Source organism: Formica exsecta, unplaced genomic scaffold (assembly GCF_003651465.1).
Source record: "Formica exsecta isolate Colony F162 unplaced genomic scaffold, ASM365146v1 scaffold192, whole genome shotgun sequence".
Classification (NCBI taxonomy): Eukaryota; Metazoa; Arthropoda; class Insecta; order Hymenoptera; family Formicidae; genus Formica; species Formica exsecta.
This window is the reverse complement of record NW_021849218.1, coordinates 196,136-214,758: the sequence shown is the minus strand read 5'-3', so window position 1 is coordinate 214,758 and position 18,623 is coordinate 196,136. Positions and strand designations below refer to the sequence as shown.

The 18,623-nt window shown below is 34.0% G+C and overlaps 1 protein-coding gene across 1 annotated transcript in view; it reads left to right on the top strand.

The window, feature by feature from the left end:
- The first annotated feature begins 656 nt into the window (after positions 1–656).
- LOC115233970 (neurotrimin-like) overlaps positions 657–18,623 on the top strand; it is a 169,109-nt gene continuing 151,142 nt past the window's right edge. The window contains exon 1 of the mRNA XM_029804637.1: positions 657–1,361. Coding sequence (XP_029660497.1) covers positions 1,289–1,361 — 73 coding nt within the window. The 5' untranslated portion in view covers positions 657–1,288. The remainder of the gene's footprint in view (positions 1,362–18,623) is intronic.

Sequence of the window (18,623 nt, the reverse complement as noted above, 5' to 3'; positions counted from 1 at the left end):
GAAAGAGAATTGTGTTGTTAAATTCGATAAAATCTGTAACAAATCTAAACAGACAGTAGTAAAAGTAACAGCAGCTACATCTTAGACATATAAAAAAAGCAGTGGTTGTAAATTAGCATAATTAAAACAAATGTGCAAGTAGATGATCATAAAAAAATTTGTTAAATTTATATTTTATTTTTCTTTTTTGCAAAATAAAATTATTTTTATACACATTTTTACATATACTTTTTAAGATATAAATTTAAGCAATAATTGGAAAAAGAGCACAAAAGAACAAAAAGATACAAATAAGAAAAAAATTGCAGTTTTATTTTAGATTTTTAAGTAACTCTAATTTTTTACACGAAAAAAAAGCCTAGATTTATTTAATAATATATTTTTTTAATCCTTATTAATTTTCTAATTAATATTGTAATATATGCCAATCACGTTAATGTACTTTTATTTTTAATCTTTTATTATCCATACTTTCACTTTTTTAAATTCAATATCATATTATAAATCGATCAAATAAAATGTATCTGACGCTGAAAAAAAAACAGAAGAGAGAGAAATGGTAAAAAGGTTTAAACATTTTACATAATGCGTTCAAAGACATCCTAGAATTTTCTACTCAATGAGATAAAATGAGAATAATCCGCTAATCGCAATTGTCTTGTGACTAGATACAAGAGACAAGAACACAAGAGCACAAAGTCAGAACGCATATTGTCAAGTGTTAGAAATGTCTCTTTAGTAAAGATATTCCAAGAATCTATTCAATTCTACCTCTCAAATCTGAATGTGAAATCTGAACGTATTTTACAATGTGAATACGCGTGCGACACAGATGCAACTTTCTTGCATTATAAAGGGATTGAAAGAGTAATGAATAAACGAATCGCATATGAATATATTATGTACGTTAAGTGTATATAAGATCGTGCGATCTTGCACATACACACGCATACAATAACTTCTAGAATTGATGTCATGACAATAATATAAGAGAAACGATATGAGAGATAACATTTCATATGATACATTCGAAGGCGCATTCAAACACAGGCCTCTTGCGCAATGGGATAGAATGAGGATGTCCGGGAAATCACAATTGTCCCTTTGACTAGTAAAGACACGAAAGAGAGAGGCACGTGGGAGTCAGGACGCATGCGTGTCGTGTTGCTCCTGCTGGACTCCCAACGACAAGTCAGTCTGCATCTGAACTCCGGTTCGCGTAGGTTTTATATCAGTGCGTATACGTGACGAAAATTAAACGATATAAACTATCGATAAAATAATAAATATGACAATAATCACTGCCATCCTTGTCTCGTGGACTGCGTGGATCTTCGTTGCGTTGGCGCATTCATCCGAGGGTGAGTACGAAGATAAGCTTGCGAAAATGTTTGCTGAAAAATAATAGACATAATCTTTTAAATTGTAAACCTAAACAACACCTAATCAGTGATTATTATGAAAGTGTTTCGCGTTCTTAAATTTTCTGATTAAATAGCTGATAGCTATAATTTGGATCGAGGAGAAGATTCTTGAACGTTCACGACAAATTAAACAACAATGAATAAAATTATGAAAATTAAATCATTAAGCTTTACAGTGAACAGAAAAAATTCGAGTCCACTCAACAGAAATGTCGCGCAAAAGAACCGCGACATCCAAATGCAAGCTCTTCGTATACCATCCATTATGGTTATACCATAAATCTGACTTAACTCGACATGCCATTTTGCGAAACTTTCTTCATAAAGTCATGCCACCATTTCACTATTTTTTAATGCTTTTTATTGCGTTGTTCTAGTTTCGTAATATTGCAGGAGATATTGGAGTGTGTGCAGTTTCTCTCATAGAATTGTTGGATATCTTTCTTGGACAACATGATTAAAAACTTTACACATTGACTGTATATGTATTATAAAATTGATACAAAGAATCATTTTACCTCTAACAATAAAATGCATTCCAAGGATTGCACATAAATTGATATTAAATTAAATTTATTGAAAGAGTTTCGCGATATGTTTTATTTTTTCAATACTAATTTGGCATACATATTATAAAATATGTGAATTAATAAAATATTTTAAAATAGTTGTTAATATGTGTAAAATATAAATGTAGAAAATACGGTAAAAAAGAATTGAATTTTTAAATATTAATTAACAATCGTATAAAGCTAACGGAAAGTGTGTGGTGCTTTTGTAAACTCTTCCAAGTATAAAAATAAAGACTTAAATAACGATAAAACCGCGTACACGATTAAATGAGAATTTGTGGAGTGCGCATAGTGGCGTGACACAGAAGTATTATCTCCGAGGAAACGGAAAAAGCCTCGAATTTATGGAAGTGTTAATTGGTATTGTTAGGAGAACAGGCGGGAATAATAGCAATTGCTATAAAATGATACAGAAAGATACCGAAAATAGAAGAGAAAGCAGTTTACTTAATCCGATGATTTATCGAATGAAGGATTGGATATAGGCGCATGACTATTGCCCCTTTTCACATTTTTAAAAACGGAAACGAGAACACAATGCGAATGAAAAGAACAAGTATATCGTGAATAGTCTGAATCAATATTGTATATATACTTTACACAGGTACCGAACGGTACGAAATGATAAATTTAAAGTGCACGAAACATATATCGCCTTACTAATTTAACCTACTTAATTTTGTTGTAATTGCATTATTGAGAAATAAATTAAAACGTGTAATTTTTTATATTTAAACTTTAAAAAATGTGACAAATCTTTAACAGTATATTAAATACATTAGTAAAAGAAATTAAATTGTACATTAGTATGTGTGTACTGTTTGTATATATGGGCATGTACGTAGTAATTGATTACTATTCTTATTGATTTTTCACATTTCTCTAATTTTTTATAGAGAGATATAAAACATGATTGATGTTAATACTTATTAATTGATTATCATAATGTGAGGAAATAATAATTATATAATATTATTACAAGATATTATAATTATTCGAATGTCGAATTAAGCTACACACGCACACACGTGCTCGCACGCGTGTAGCTTAATTCAACAATAATTTAAATGTGTAGATACTATGCCAATATAAGTAACATTCCGAAGTTTATATTTCTGTTATCAGATTTAAAAAAAATAAATCCTGAGAAAGGTAAAACATTCTGCGATGCATAACAGAGATTTATTAAACGAGAATAATCATATAGAAATCATATAGAATTATTGGATATACACGATCTGTCATATTTCAAATTTGTAAAAGATGAAATGTAAACAACAACTCGCTAGTATGTATATAAATGTAAACTCGCGATTTAACAAAGAGATATAAGTTGCATAAGAAATGAGACTGTGTGTATGTAAGCAAATAAATTCTTTCTACTGATATATCAGTAGATTCAGAATTTCAATCAAACGTGTTATAATCGTGATTCTATCTTATTATCGGGTAACTGCTCTAGAAAAATAAAAATTAAAGTTTGAAGAGGTTAGTGTTTTATCGAGATTTTTAGTATTGTCTTCAAGCGTCAGTGATCGACGTGATTAATAGACTACTAAATTATAATGATAAATTACATGTCGATTGCAATCAACGATATTGCTATGCTTATATTAGAATTAGCACGAATATGCGTTATTGATTTATCTTTAATAATTTTTGACGGGAATTTTCTCATTTTTCTAATTAGGAACAATTCTTTTTGATCTCATCTGTAATATCTGTATAATATTTTTTACACATAGTATATATCTATATTTATTGTAATTATAAATATAATATATTGAGACTAGAGTAACAGTTTGAATGCATGAGCTATAAATATTACTGTACAATATTATTTAAACGATGAACGTATTGTAAAATATATTTTACTTTAAAGCATTATTTACGTGATGGTTTTGCAATGCGGTAATAAATGGAAGCAAAATTGAACATGAAATAAATCAGGAATTTAATGTTTTGCAGTTTACATCATAAAGTGATTACGTGATATGCAATTATTTTCCGATAACTGTGTCCGATCGGAAGGAAATATAAATGGCAGCGTGATATTTTATGTCGTAATTTCCGTTAGGATATTTATTAAAATGCTGCATGCTTGTGTTTAGATAGATAAAAGACCAACTGACAATAAAATATTTATAAAACTATGATTTGCATTAAAATGCGCATTATTGATTTTTTAAACTGCTTTTTACTTCATACTGCGACAAACATCATTTAGCCGTCATTAATCGTCACTGCTGCACACGATTCCATCCTTCTTATCGAGATGTTATCGATCGTATCTGTTTGCTTGTGCGCACATAATGGATTGACGATTAGAATTGAAATGTTTTTGTACCAACAATCTTAAATCATGATAATCGATTTGGAATTTATGCACTTTTATTATCAACCGCATTATACTTGTAATCAATCTTTTACTTTCTGCTGCATGAAACGACATGAACGTACAATTACTCGAGGTTATATCGCGAAAAATGAAAAGAAATAAGATAATCATTATGTAATTGATACGAAACAGAAGAAAGAATCGTATTTTTATCAAAGTATAAAAATGTTTAAAAAGAAAAAAGATAAAAAATTTATATTTTATGAACCTGTGCCATTAAATCTACGCTTAACAAATACAAAGATATTTTATTCGTTATAAAAGTTTGATAATAAAATAATACGTAACAAATAATATTAAAATAATGATGACAACGATATGAAAATAACAGTTAAATATGTTCCATGCGTGTACTGTATTATAAAAGCAATGGTTAACGTCTTCTCGGCGGTTATCGCTTTATCATAACAAGACCAGGCAGAGATTAATGAAATATTCGCGTTATATTGTTAGGAAAGATTTACTTTCATGTAATGGGAAAACTTACGGGCCGTATTCGTGCGAGGTAATTTCTTATTTAGTGACCCCAATCTGCCTAAGGAATGCGGGAAATGTAAGGCAGCTGTGCATATCCAGTCAGCAACAGCTTCAAACTTCATGTCACGGGCAGACCTGCTAATTATTCGCTAGCACGCGAATGAGAGAAATTCCTTTCTCTTTCTCGGTGGGCAGCGTGCGCGCACGATGCAAGCACGCAATGTTATACAACATGGGCCAATTTCCATTATGCAACGCGCCTCTGTTATGCAAATAGAAACGCGTGTCTGAGCGGACGATCTCTTATGCGATGTTCGGTGCTCGGGTGCTTCTAAACATCGTGGAAAATTTAGCTCGGCGAGTTGACGCGTACGTATCAGAATGCGCGATGCGGCTAGTTTTTCCTCGTCGGTCTGTTTCCGTCGATGAGATTCTAATCGACAACGGGCTCGCTCTCGAATAAAATTGAGCTTATGCATGACGCGTGATATAGTACGTATTAAATCAACCTTACACGCGCGCGCGTTTGTGTTTTCTTATTTTTAAAATAACATACAATTTACTTCTGAATGCCACTTCAATCAAACTCCAATTAATCGGCGATTGATTTAATCCGTGTAGAATTTGCCTGCGCAGCAAAATTTTTAACTATATAATTTGTCATTCTTAATCTTTTTTTCATATATAAATCAATAAAAGATTAATATTAACAAAACGCATGTATCGTTTTATAAGAGAATTAATTTAGTTAATCAAAGTTTGATTAAAGTGGCTCTAATTGATTAGAATAAAGAGATTTGTATAGTAGATACGCATATTAATCGTCTTATAAAAATTGACAAAAATTATCATTTATTTAAATAATTAATTTAATCAATTAGATTATGCCTCATTAAATGCATGTTATATTCTAATTTATAATGTACATATAAACGTCAACGGCTTAAATCTAATGAATTTTGATAAACCATCAGAATGGTTGAAAATCAGTATGAAAATGATGCCATATCATTATGCCACAACATGCTTATAAAAGATAATACGCGTGTTACATTAATAAATAGAGGTATTATATACAATATATCATAATATGTTATACTTGAACCATTTATTAGGATCTATCTATTTAGGACCAATTATTTAGGGCCTATTATAAATAATATATAGATAATATTATAATGTGCAATACAATTGAAATTTATATATAATAAATATAAATAAATAAATTATCGTAATTATTAAAATATTATTAAATGTTTATAAATCTCATTACACTCTTTAAGCTTTACGAATTCTCTTATTTATACAGCCTAGATAGTGCCCTTTTAAGATGTGACTTACGATGAAGATTTTGAAAGCTTAGAGTTGCGTGTGTGTGTGTATATAGTAGCAGATTTGCTACTTCATTAAAATTTCAAGGCGATCGATTGAAGGAGAAGTAAGGATTACATATATGTCCAAGCTGTAATCGAAAGTTTTGAATCCTCTTAAGGAAATAAAATCCTGTTGTGAAAGACTCATAGTTGACTAAAAAAGTTTTTTCCTTGTATATATGTATACAACATACATTCGTACTATAACTAGTGATACAGAAATATTTTTCTTTGATTACTTCAATTATAATCATGTTACATTCGAGTATATAATTTCTCTGTTATTAATATAATTTAATATTAATATAATTTCATTCCAATTATGTACACATGTATTTATGGCTATATTTATGGCTACTTTTCAGTTATAGATATCGGCATGTATGCTTATGTGTGCTTAAATGTAATGTTGATAGAATTATAGAAGAAACACACATTATGAAGATACATCCCTTCTGCATGAACTTGTTTTGCGGTAAAATCAACAGGCGATCAGAAAATTAACTTGGAAAACTTTTGCGATGGATATATTCGGGTAAGATAGCGCATTCAAGGAAATTATTATCAATGTACACAACTCGTCAAAAACTCTATGGAATTGAACGGTCGTTAAAGTTAAATTGACTCGCTAATTAATTTCCACGTGGTTACCCGTTCAATGGCCAATCGCCTCTTGTTCCTTGCACACTATAGAATATCCATTTCTTTTTTGTTATTCGACATTTGTAAAATATGAGGTGCGATCGAGACATTATATAATGTTTATAATTGATGGAAATTGCGCGATTCGTTTATTTTTGGCACCTCATTTTACTCTGTTATCTACATGTTAAGTATCCTCGTTCGTTTTGCACGGTGGTGTATAAGCAAGCAGAAAACATGCTAAACCAGCAAAATGTAGGAAAACACTTTTGCATAGTGTCTTTTATCTACACTCGTGCAAAAGTATTGTCCTTCAAAAATCTGTGTATGAGTTCATACATATATATTTGTTCCAGAAAATTATATTGCGCACAATTAATTATATTGCAATTAATATATGCCATAATACTCTTCTTTAATTAACAGATTTATGTGTAAAATATTTTGTGAATCAATTTATTACATGTTGTGAATTATATTATATCGCTTATAATGCTATTAATATGACGATATCTTATTGTACAGATTATTTTTTAACAAAATTTATTCTCTATGATAGTTAAGGTCAATTAACTGTTCATGAAAAAGAATTATTTTGATAAACAGTTTTTCATGGAAATGCCTTTCTTTTAAAGGAAAATTGGACGTCCTAGAAAGGTTTTCAATCGCGGTATACTTTTAAGAAGCTAAAAGATTGGCATGGCAGCTGTTTCTCCGATAAGTCTGAATTTTTATGAATACTCTGAGGTCAGTTCTCAGGACGGGTCGCGCGAACTTTGCCGGGCTGAAGCGACAAGGATGATTGCGCGCGGGAAGGAGGACAATTCGAGAAACCTATCTGGCTACCATCAGCTACCGCAAAGCGTAAAACGTCAGCTGCAAGCGCTGTTTTGCACGTTCAGATTGCCGACACGGCCGCAACCACCATGACACCGATTCTGTCTCTGCAGTTCTAGTGCGTTTTCATGCACCGATACTTGTACCACTTTCAAAGGTCTGCATAAAAAGTACAGAAATTGCTCTGGTATATATTACATAACAATGATGGGAATAATAAATTTTCTTTATTCGTTAATTTAATAATTTTGTTCAAGATTCCTTCAAAGTTAAAATTTTTTAAAGAGGTGTACAAGAATTTAAATTATTACAAGAAATAATAACGGTATATTTGCTTTTTAGTTCGAAATTTAATAGCTTGTATAAAATCGTTAAATAATCACAATTATTGTAACTGTGTTATAATTTTATATACTATAATTGGGAATAGAGCTTTTATTTTGACATAAAAATTGATTAAAGTACAAATTGATTTCTTGATTAATGTATAAATTGATTTTTAATTGAAATAAAAATTGTAATTAACTTAACGTTTTTTTAGCTGATCTGAATTCTCATTCTACGTAGTAATATCCGGCAATCTTTTTATTTATCTTAGCAGAACCCATTCTCTCCCCTTTACTTTTATTCCACGGATTCATACACTCACGCATAGAACAACTCAACACGCATACATATGAGCATACGACTGGTACAGAAGGGCGGGTCTTCGGTAACCCCGGAAACGGAAGCTCTTTGGTAGGTTGTTTTCTAAACCATTGTTTTTAGCACGAAAGGGAACGCGCAAACATTATACACGGTGAATTGAGCTTTTCTCGTAATACGAATTTCAGGCATAGCTGGCGGAAACGAAATGTAAGATTTTAACATTAATGAGCGAGCACTGTTGCACCGTCTGTCTGCAAAATTACTATATACACATTTTTTCCAATTTGTTACGATTTGGAATGCGGTATTCATTTGAAAGACTCAGAATTAGAGCAGCTAAAAATCTGCGATTTTATGAAGAGTTGTTTTATTATTATAAATTATTTAAAGACATGATTCGTTTTTATTATAAATTGTTGTTTTTAATTAATTTTATTATTTTTATAGTAATGTTTTACAATGAGTGAGGCTTTTCTCATAACTTTTAATTCACTATTTATTACAAGATTTCTATTTTTGTTTTCCAGATATTAAATTATTGTGCATTGTAATTTTTATTTTCTCTCTAATTTTTTATATTTACACTTCTTTCTCTAATCTTATTTGAAAACATACTAGAAAAGCGCATTTATTATTTTTAATAAAACCTGTTTATTAATACAATTAGAGTATGTTTTAGTGTGTTCTGCAACGTGATTGTAAAGTATTGATATAAATGACGTTCACTCTTTCAAGTTTCCAAGCTTCGTACGAGTTGGTCATCGTTCGAAGTTTACGAAGGTTGTCGGATCTTCGTGAAGACACGGTTATTAATCTGTCATCTGAGTTTCACCTTTTCTTTAATTAACTATTACGACATAATTCTATCTTATTCTTGCACGATGTTTTAATTTTTAACGTTATAAAATTAAAAGAACCATGTCAATGCGGCGTTCAATCGGATACGTATTGGATGATTAGATTTTGGAGAACGAAAGTTTACACATATCAACGCTGAATGCGTAACATTGTGTTTGCATAGCGATGTAATAAGGGAAGCCTCTATTTGTCGAATGAACGGATAGACGAGAACGTCGCGTCATTCCGATAAGTAACAGCGAGATTGCGAAATTTAAGCTATTACTCGAGTTTTCTCCGAAGAAAATCCATCTTCTCGAGAGCAGATTTTTTACTTTTTACAGCAGCAGAATATCACGTAACCAAGTATAACGATTACCGTCTTATTGGATGTTTGTCGCAATTCGCGTACTCTAAAAGGATAAAATACAATTATACGAATCTTTATCTAGCAATTTTCCTTTTTATCGTCTAACATTAAAATGATTTCGAAATGCAATTAAACCAGTTATATATCTTATCAAATTTCTGTTATGTTATTACATTCGTACAATTAAAAATCTATACATACGTCATTTTTTCTTTCTTCACAACACATACAAGAAATATTCTTACATATAAATAAAAAATTATTTTACTATTTTTATTATTTTATTATTTTTTATTATTTTATTTTAATAAACTTTTAAAAAATATGTGTGAAAAGATTAGATTGCATGTGTTGTAAGTTACATAAAAAAACACAAATTATTGATATCTTTTAAAGAACTCTTTTTTTGCAAAAGAATAATAGTATTAAGTAGGTTATCGAATTTTGCATCCTGAATAATAATGCGCCGTATATTACGCAAATCTTATACTTCACTGAAAGCAAAGGATTATCACGTAATAAACTTTCTGCTTTCTTTTCTTGGCCATGAGATACCGATTCTTATCATCATTGCTGCTCAAATGCTGTGTAATGACACATGATCACGGCGACATGAATATATAGTGTGCGACTGCTATTTCATGATGACAAGCATTCAAAGTTTCCCTCGTGACACGTGACATAGCTATGCGACCGTCATGCGCGTATTCATTATGTGCATGATGGGAGAGAGGAAATTATGCCTCGTGTCTCCTTACGTTCCAATACCTCAACGCGAGTGCCAGTTATATAACATACAGAAGACAAATAACCGTTACCGTTACGAATTAACAGCTGTGACAATCAGTACACTTATACTCCCCAAACGCAATATCTCGTGTGTATTTTGTATTTTATTGCTTGCTTTTTGAGGCACGCTCGATTTCACAGCCCGCCGCCCTTCACATTTAGAGATACGTCAATTCGTTTGCCCCTGCTGACCAGTCTCCCTCCCTCATTCTCCCTTCTCCGTTTGATTGTTCTTCTCTTCCGGTCTCGATCCCCTGTTGGCCTCACTGCCTCGTTACTCTTTCCCTATCGCCGTACGAGACGTTAATCACCCGGTAAGGAGATCGATCAGCGATTAATGAGAAACGTCGACGATGCGAAGGTGGAAATTTACACGGTTCTGCTGCTGCGAGTAGAGGTATCTTGATCGATTCGGTATCTTTGGGACCTTTTGGAGCGTCAAGTAGTAACAGACAATTGGAAGTTGTGGATGCAGGGAATTAGAAGTATTAGAAAGAAGCTCCGCGGCTGCTGTAATCCATGTTAACCTTTCGAGACCTTGAGCAAACTTCTCAATAAAGCATGCGAGAGACTGCTATTGTGTCGGGAATGCCAAGAAGTATTGTACCTAGTACGGGTGGGCACATCGTCTCGAAGTTTCACGGTCTGTCGGTATTTGCGGGTAGAAACTGTTTGACATCTCGCGGCGAACTTTTCCCGCTTTCATACTGGCGGGTATGCCCGAAGTTTACCGTGGCAATTCTAATATTATAATATTATTTAATAGAACCTTATCGAACCAGTCACAAACGGAACGTTTAACGGAGATCAAACCTGACCGGGCAGCGCATAACGCGTGAAAAGCATTGTTGCACAAATTAAAGACCGGTCCAGCGCTGAATAAGCTTGATTCGGAGAGCAACGGGATACTAAATCAACTAAAATGAGCGAACTGTTTAGTAACAGCAAACAAAGGTATATTATGGGCCTATGTTTATCGGTTCATTATTAGATATTAGGAAACGTTAGCGGAAAGACAAATCATTGCCGTTAATTAACGTGCTTGTGTTATTAAGTATGTTTACGATATGTATACGCTACACACAAGGAACTTTACTGCGGAAACTTGTATTGTTGCGTACATACAGTTGTCGGCTAATTATTAGCATATAATTGGCTGTTGTATCGTTTTAGGTAATGCCTCTTTTCCTTCTCTGTTACTTCAAAGTACAATACTTTACTAATAATTGCGTATTTAAACTGCACTGCGATCAGAGTGCGAGCAATTGAGGAATTAATAATTAAATATATATACATACATAGAAATTCCTGAATTAATTAATAATATTTTTATCTCCAATTTTAATAATACACGACATATAATAACGCTTCTGGTATAATTACTTTTAAATTGTTCTTTACTAAAATCAGTAATTCAGAATTAAACAAATGAATAGAGAGGATAGAAGGATTTAGATTTCACGTGATTTTAGATTAAAGACCGCACGACGATTATAGGTAGAAACTTTCTAGAAATATCCTTCTCTCTTCAAGCTGAAAGATTCTCCGAATGACTTTCTCACTAACGACCGATTGGAAACGATTGCTTCACCGTCCACTTCTACGACTATAAATGGACTACCTAGAGAAGAAGACAAAAGCCGCTATTTTTTCGAATCTGCGCTGAATTTGTGGGAATACTGAATAAAGATTAGTCGTATTTTTATACGATATTAAAGAATTTATTTTTATGATATTGTTGTAAATATTTTATCGAAAGCTACATATTATATGACATTTAAATTCGATCAATGGTAGAAGTTTATCTGGTTAAGTTCTCGTCACAGAGACTGATTCTTGAATTTAATAAATACAATTTTTAAAATATTTACAGAAAAACTAATTGTATAATTTTTAAAAGAGCTAATTAACTTGGAAAAAAAAACAATATAGAAAAGCGTATAATTGATATTAAACATTATTTTCGACAGTCGTATTATTTCGTTACAACTGCTATCGAAATGAATAGAGAGGATAGAAGGATTTAGATTTCACGTGATTTTAGATTAAAGACCGCACGACGATTATAGGTAGAAACTTTCTAGAAATATCCTTCTCTCTTCAAGCTGAAAGATTCTCCGAATGACTTTCTCACTAACGACCGATTGGAAACGATTGCTTCACCGTCCACTTCTACGACTATAAATGGACTACCTAGAGAAGAAGACAAAAGCCGCTATTTTTTCGAATCTGCGCTGAATTTGTGGGAATACTGAATAAAGATTAGTCGTATTTTTATACCATATTAAAGAATTTATTTTTATGATATTGTTGTAAATATTTTATCGAAAGCTACATATTATATGACATTTAAATTCGATCAATGGTAGAAGTTTATCTGGTTAAGTTCCCGTCACAGAGACTGATTCTTGAATTTAATAAATACAATTTTTAAAATATTTACAGAAAAACTAATTGTATAATTTTTAAAAGAGCTAATTAACTTGGAAAAAAAAACAATATAGAAAAGCGTATAATTGATATTAAACATTATTTTCGACAGTCGTATTATTTCGTTACAACTGCTATCATAGGATAAAAGCATACTTTAATCATAAATATGAAAAATTAGATCTGTGACCGGTACTATTTCGCGCGAGGTACACAATAGCGACCATTTCTCCAATGTCCTCGATCTAGCAGTATTTGGTATTGATCTCGCTATGCAAATATCGGACGCGAACGATAGGAAAACTTCTTGACTTTGCCCCATCCCTGTGGAAAATGTTGTTCCTGTCGCTGAAAATACTCGGATCCATTGCGTAGCTTGCGTATTTCGCGTTGGACGTCGATTTCCCGTTAAGTCACTTTCGAGAAGATAGATTATTGGCCAGGATACAGAAGCAAATATCAGCTCTTGGATATCGGAATATTCTCGGCAAATGCGCATACGTACTACCTGTTATTCTTGTTTCCGAACTTTTCTTTCTTTGCTTGAGAACGAAGCGTGCGATGAAATCGTTTACGATTGTGATGCTCATTTATCAGATCATCCAATAAATGTGATATTCATTTCTCTTATAATCTTTTATAATCTCTTATAAGTTTTTAAAATTATTGGCCAGATAAATCAATTGAATATGTAATTCTCAATCTTTATCAGCTTTCCTCTTTATACATTAAACATATACATTAAACATATATTTAACATATCGATTTTTTTGGCATAATTTTTGCAAAGCTCAATTAAGTAGAAAAATATCCAATGTACTAAAATCATCGAATAATAAATGATATATTTTATATAATAATATAGATATATATAATAAATTTATATTAAATATTAAATATAAATCCTTACATCTTTTTTTGTGGCGAAATATACATTATTTACGCGATTATCTCGTATATTCGTATGCAAACAGTTATCTTGCATTGTTTTAGTTTTCAATATGGTTTTTTTTTCTTTTATGAACGCATAAATCGTATATCTGGAACAAAAAGAAACGAGACAAGTCGGATCGCGTTAAAGACGCAGCCGATGTTACATAAAGAGAAACAAAGGAAAAGTGAGAAAAGGAATCAAGAAAAGAAGGCGTAAATAGGACAACGCTACGCATAGTAGGGCTCGGATTGCCATGTTGGCTGTTGTTCAAATGGTCTATCTGACAATAAAAAGCGGTGCACGTCTTTGTCGAGAAATCCCCCGTTTCCGCGAGATTCAAACGTGGAGAACTCCGAACGGCGTGGGCGAACAAGCAGCGAAAGGGTGAGGGAGGGAGAGAGAGGGAAGGAATAAGCGAAAAGCTCGACGACCCGCACCCATCGTCGAAGCTTTCCGCTCTCTCGCTCACTGTATCTTCTCTTCATCCTTCTAAGTTGCGTGTCTGTCTCACTTCTCCTTTCTCCCCCCTTTCGCTGGCTTTCTCATGCCGACGACCCCCTTCGCTCATTCTTCCCTCTCTCTGTCGGCTCCAAACGGCCCGTCCCACGAGTGGCCGAAGAAAGAAATGTGTTTGTGTTTGGACTTTCGCCAGATAATCTGCGGCAATAAATTTCTGTGTGTACAGTGCCATGTGATTGGTTTTATCTCTCGTACCACGGGCTCGCTGCCACGGGTATACCTAACCCTTTACCTCTCGATTCGTGGCGAAAGAACGATAGATAACCGGAAGGAAGCACGATATGGGGCATGCTGGATCGCGGTTGTTGTGTGCCGTGCTCGAGAAGAGTGGATAGGTGGCCACCTACCCGAGAAATCAACCCCTAATTCGTTTACCGCGTGAGAATCTACTGTAGACCGGTTTCCCCTTACCGTCCGTGCCGGCGGATGTACGCCTTGAATTGTAAGCGGGATCGTCTTATGCCCCGAGGTGTTGGAGGCAGTTTCGAGTTAAGACCGTCTCGTACGTTTTATATGCCGGCGTTTATCCCGCTTCATCCGAGCCGCCAGAGAAGCTTTCCCTCCTCTTATAACTTTTGAACATCAGCATTCACCAGTGTCGTCATACGTGAATGGCTGAAATATCGGAGAGCGTATCAGCTGCTGCGGTTGTTTATGCTATACATCGGATATTTTATAAAGTTTGCGACAAACTTTGCGGCTTCAAGTATAGTCTTTGTAACTGACTTTTTTTACGTCAGAGTATAATTATGCAAGATTGTTTATATAATACACATTAATTAGATTTAAAAATACGAAAATATTTCTTTTTATACATTTGCAATGAACACACGCAGACAGAGGAATATTTAATTATTTTAAAAAGTATTTACTTTAAATTATTCTTTCTGTAAATCAAAATATAGTTGTTATATTTTATTTGATTCTGAAAGCGCTTGTTAAAATGCGGACCGACGCAATCATTATAATTTTTCTCTCCTATAACTATCACCTACATTTTCCTCGAAAATGTGTTACATACTTCCAGAAGGCGATATGTCTTACGTTACGTATGCAACATGCGATTTAGCTATTCTGCAGAAACCAGGGCTCACCTCTGGAATTCCTTTACACTGCAACTACCACACTGAGGTAACATCGAAAAACGGCCTGTTGCATATGACTGAAATATATCTGCTGGCATAAGAAATGTGTTATATTTGAAGATGGTATTTCTAGAAAAATTGAAATCGCTATTTTCTAATATAATAGAGCAAAACAAATTTATGTCGTAATTTGTTTTGTATACAGAAATGTATATTTTTTGATATATCACTTCATTTTATGATTTTAGACAATTAAAAACTTTATTATTTATTTTTTTGTTAAATATGTGTATAGTTTATATTAATTTGTAAGTTAAATTTGCTACATTTTTATATTTTTCGTCAAAACAATTAATTTTCCGAAACTGTTAATTTTTTCGAAAAATAGTATTTATTACAATTTGGCGAACGTTCTTCACATTACATTCTCCTATCAATCTGACTATTCCATTTAATTAAAGAATTTAAATCTGTCGTAACTATCAGTCCCCCTTTCTCTATATCTTTTTATACAATCACGGAGAGTGATCTCTGATACTCGTCGCAAAGGGAATCCTCGATTGTTCTCGTGCTTCTGAGCAGTTGCAATTACATCGTATTACAAGCATAGTGTCGCGACTTTTCAAACAGCTATCCTGTATTCGTCACGGATGCAACGCGTTCTTGAACAGCTTCGACAACGAGTATATCGCCGTATTACAGACGTACCGCCTCTGAAGCACGAAGGTCTTTCAGGTCGGATTGAAGACGTGCACGAAGCTGCTCACGCTTCGCTGGATAAGACGACACAATATCGATCGGGCAACGAGACAACCGGAACTGCTACAATGATTCGTAGATACGGACATAGTTCGGGTTCTTCCGTGCACACATAGTCCGAGAGAAAGTCGCATTATTTACGATGTACATAAGGCGCAATCGTACAGGACGGCTCGCATGAATTATCCGCATACCCACGCCAAACCCATGCGCTTATCGTGGACGTCACTTCGTTCGCTATATCCGAAACCGCATTGAGGTAAAACGGAGAGGATTTGCTTAAAACACTGCTAGTCAAACTCCAGCGGATACTGGAAGCTTAACTTGAACGGTTGGGGAGACTGCAGCACATTTTTATATCGCGGTAACAGATTTTTTTTTTTTTCAGCACATCTTATACATGAACTTTTTCTAATATTCTTAGTGCAAGCGGCACTTTTAACAAATTCGTAACTTAAGCAATTTATACGTAAACCTATACGGATAAACATAATGCCGGTGTGGCAAATAATATTAAATCCATAACAATAAAGCCATGTTAATGGCTATGCTGGTAGGTAATGTTTGATTTAACGTTTTGTTATAACTACCAAACACACAAAGTGTATATTACGTCTAGGTAGAACGTATCGCAGTTATTGCAAGCATATTATATCGTATATTCGCAACCCTGTTACATAGAATCCGTAACCATTTCTGGAACTCGATGTAAAAGCGCTTAATTGAATTTCGACGAGGAGAATCGACAAAAGCGTTTGACGTAAACGCTGTCTTTTACAAGAACACGAATACGCGCGGATATATCTTTACGTTTGCCTTTATCTTTATCAAAAGAATCTTCCTTTAGCTTTGTAAAAATTTATATATTCCTATGGTAAAACAAAAATTCGTTCCCGTGACTGCTCTTTATAGCTTTTTCTAGCACAGTTCTTGATGCGCATCTCTATGCCGATGCGTTCGATGAACTGATAATAAAAGACACGTATCGAAAAAAAACGATAAAACGTATTTTAGCATTCTTACAGATAGAGCGAGAGAGAGAAAGAGAGAGAGGAGGGGCAAAGACGAGAGAGGATAAGAATTCAATCTATCGACGGGGCTACGTCGTTTCAAGCAAAATGTATTCAAAGTGCCCAAGCAGAGAACTTCCCCAATCCCTTTCGTCCGTTGTACATAGCGTCCTGCAGAAACTGGCGGATGTTGGTACAGCCGGAAACGCCTGTGCACGGTCGTCGAACGAAGTCGCACGATGAAGTCAAGGAAAATTGATGCTCCAAACCGTCCCTACGACAGGATACGAAGGAGAATGATTTTCGTGGTATAGCACGGTCTCCATATCGAAAAATCTCACATCTCTTCCTTCTTTTCCTACATTATTTCCTCAAACTCCAGACACGTTAGAATCATGATCTCTCCTTTAACGTACTATTATTTCGTGAATTCCCTCCATCGTGATATTATTAAGGTGCAATATTACACCGTATATATCGTGTGTCATTGTATAAAGTCACATAATTACATGTATTTTTTGATATTTGTTGAATCCATTTTTTCTGACAAAAAATTTTATTCCTTTATTTATTTTTCTCCTCTTTTGCAATTTTTTGATTTTTAACATTTTATAATTTGCTGAAACTATGTTTGAATTTGAAATTTTGTCATATTTAAATTTTCTTGGAATCAAGGAATATCTGGAAGCTCGATTATCTAAAAAGTTACAATTTCCAATAGTTATAGAATCAATAAATGCCGGAATTTGTGGCATTTCTTTCAACGTGACTTTTAATATGACGGATGAAATGTGGTTCAACGCACAATTTCGAAGAGTCCATACACGCTAAAGAGTGGAAAAGTCGTACAGACAGTTCGAGTCGTTGGCCACCATCCAGTCTCGACACTTAACGGGCTTAACGTTTTCCGTCTTGAAGCAACGGGCAACGCAACGGAATGTCATTGACTTCCACGAGAAAGCAATGCTTAGTGGGACGACGTTAATGCATCGACGTTGCTCTTAAGCTGTCCCGCTTCCACATTTTCCGCCGCCAGTTTCGTGCAATCGACATCTTCTTTGCTGCGCGATCTTGTAATATTTTATTCCGGCGCGACTGGTTCAGTACATCCACATTCTGGCGGAAGAATTATCGACAAAAGCGGAACGGAGGAATTTGTCTCGGGAACATACACTGCCACTACCGAGCGCTGTTCCGACATTGGGGACACGTTAAATTACATCCTGCCGTTTCTTCCGCTTCTTTGTCCCACGTGCGTATCGCTCCCATTAGGCCGCCGTTCGATCCCGACCGTACTAAAATTTAACACTCGCTCGCCTTTATAATAGTAATTCTCATTGGCTCGCCCATACTCCAACACATTCGTTATCGGTTACACTCCCTTATTTTCTCATCCTGTTAATCTACTTAGCTCGCGCGTCCGCTTTTTCAAAATTATATACGACGTCCTCCTTTCGTTCTATCTCGAGGATATCCCATCCACTCATCTATCGACGGGATTTACGCTCGATCTACGACG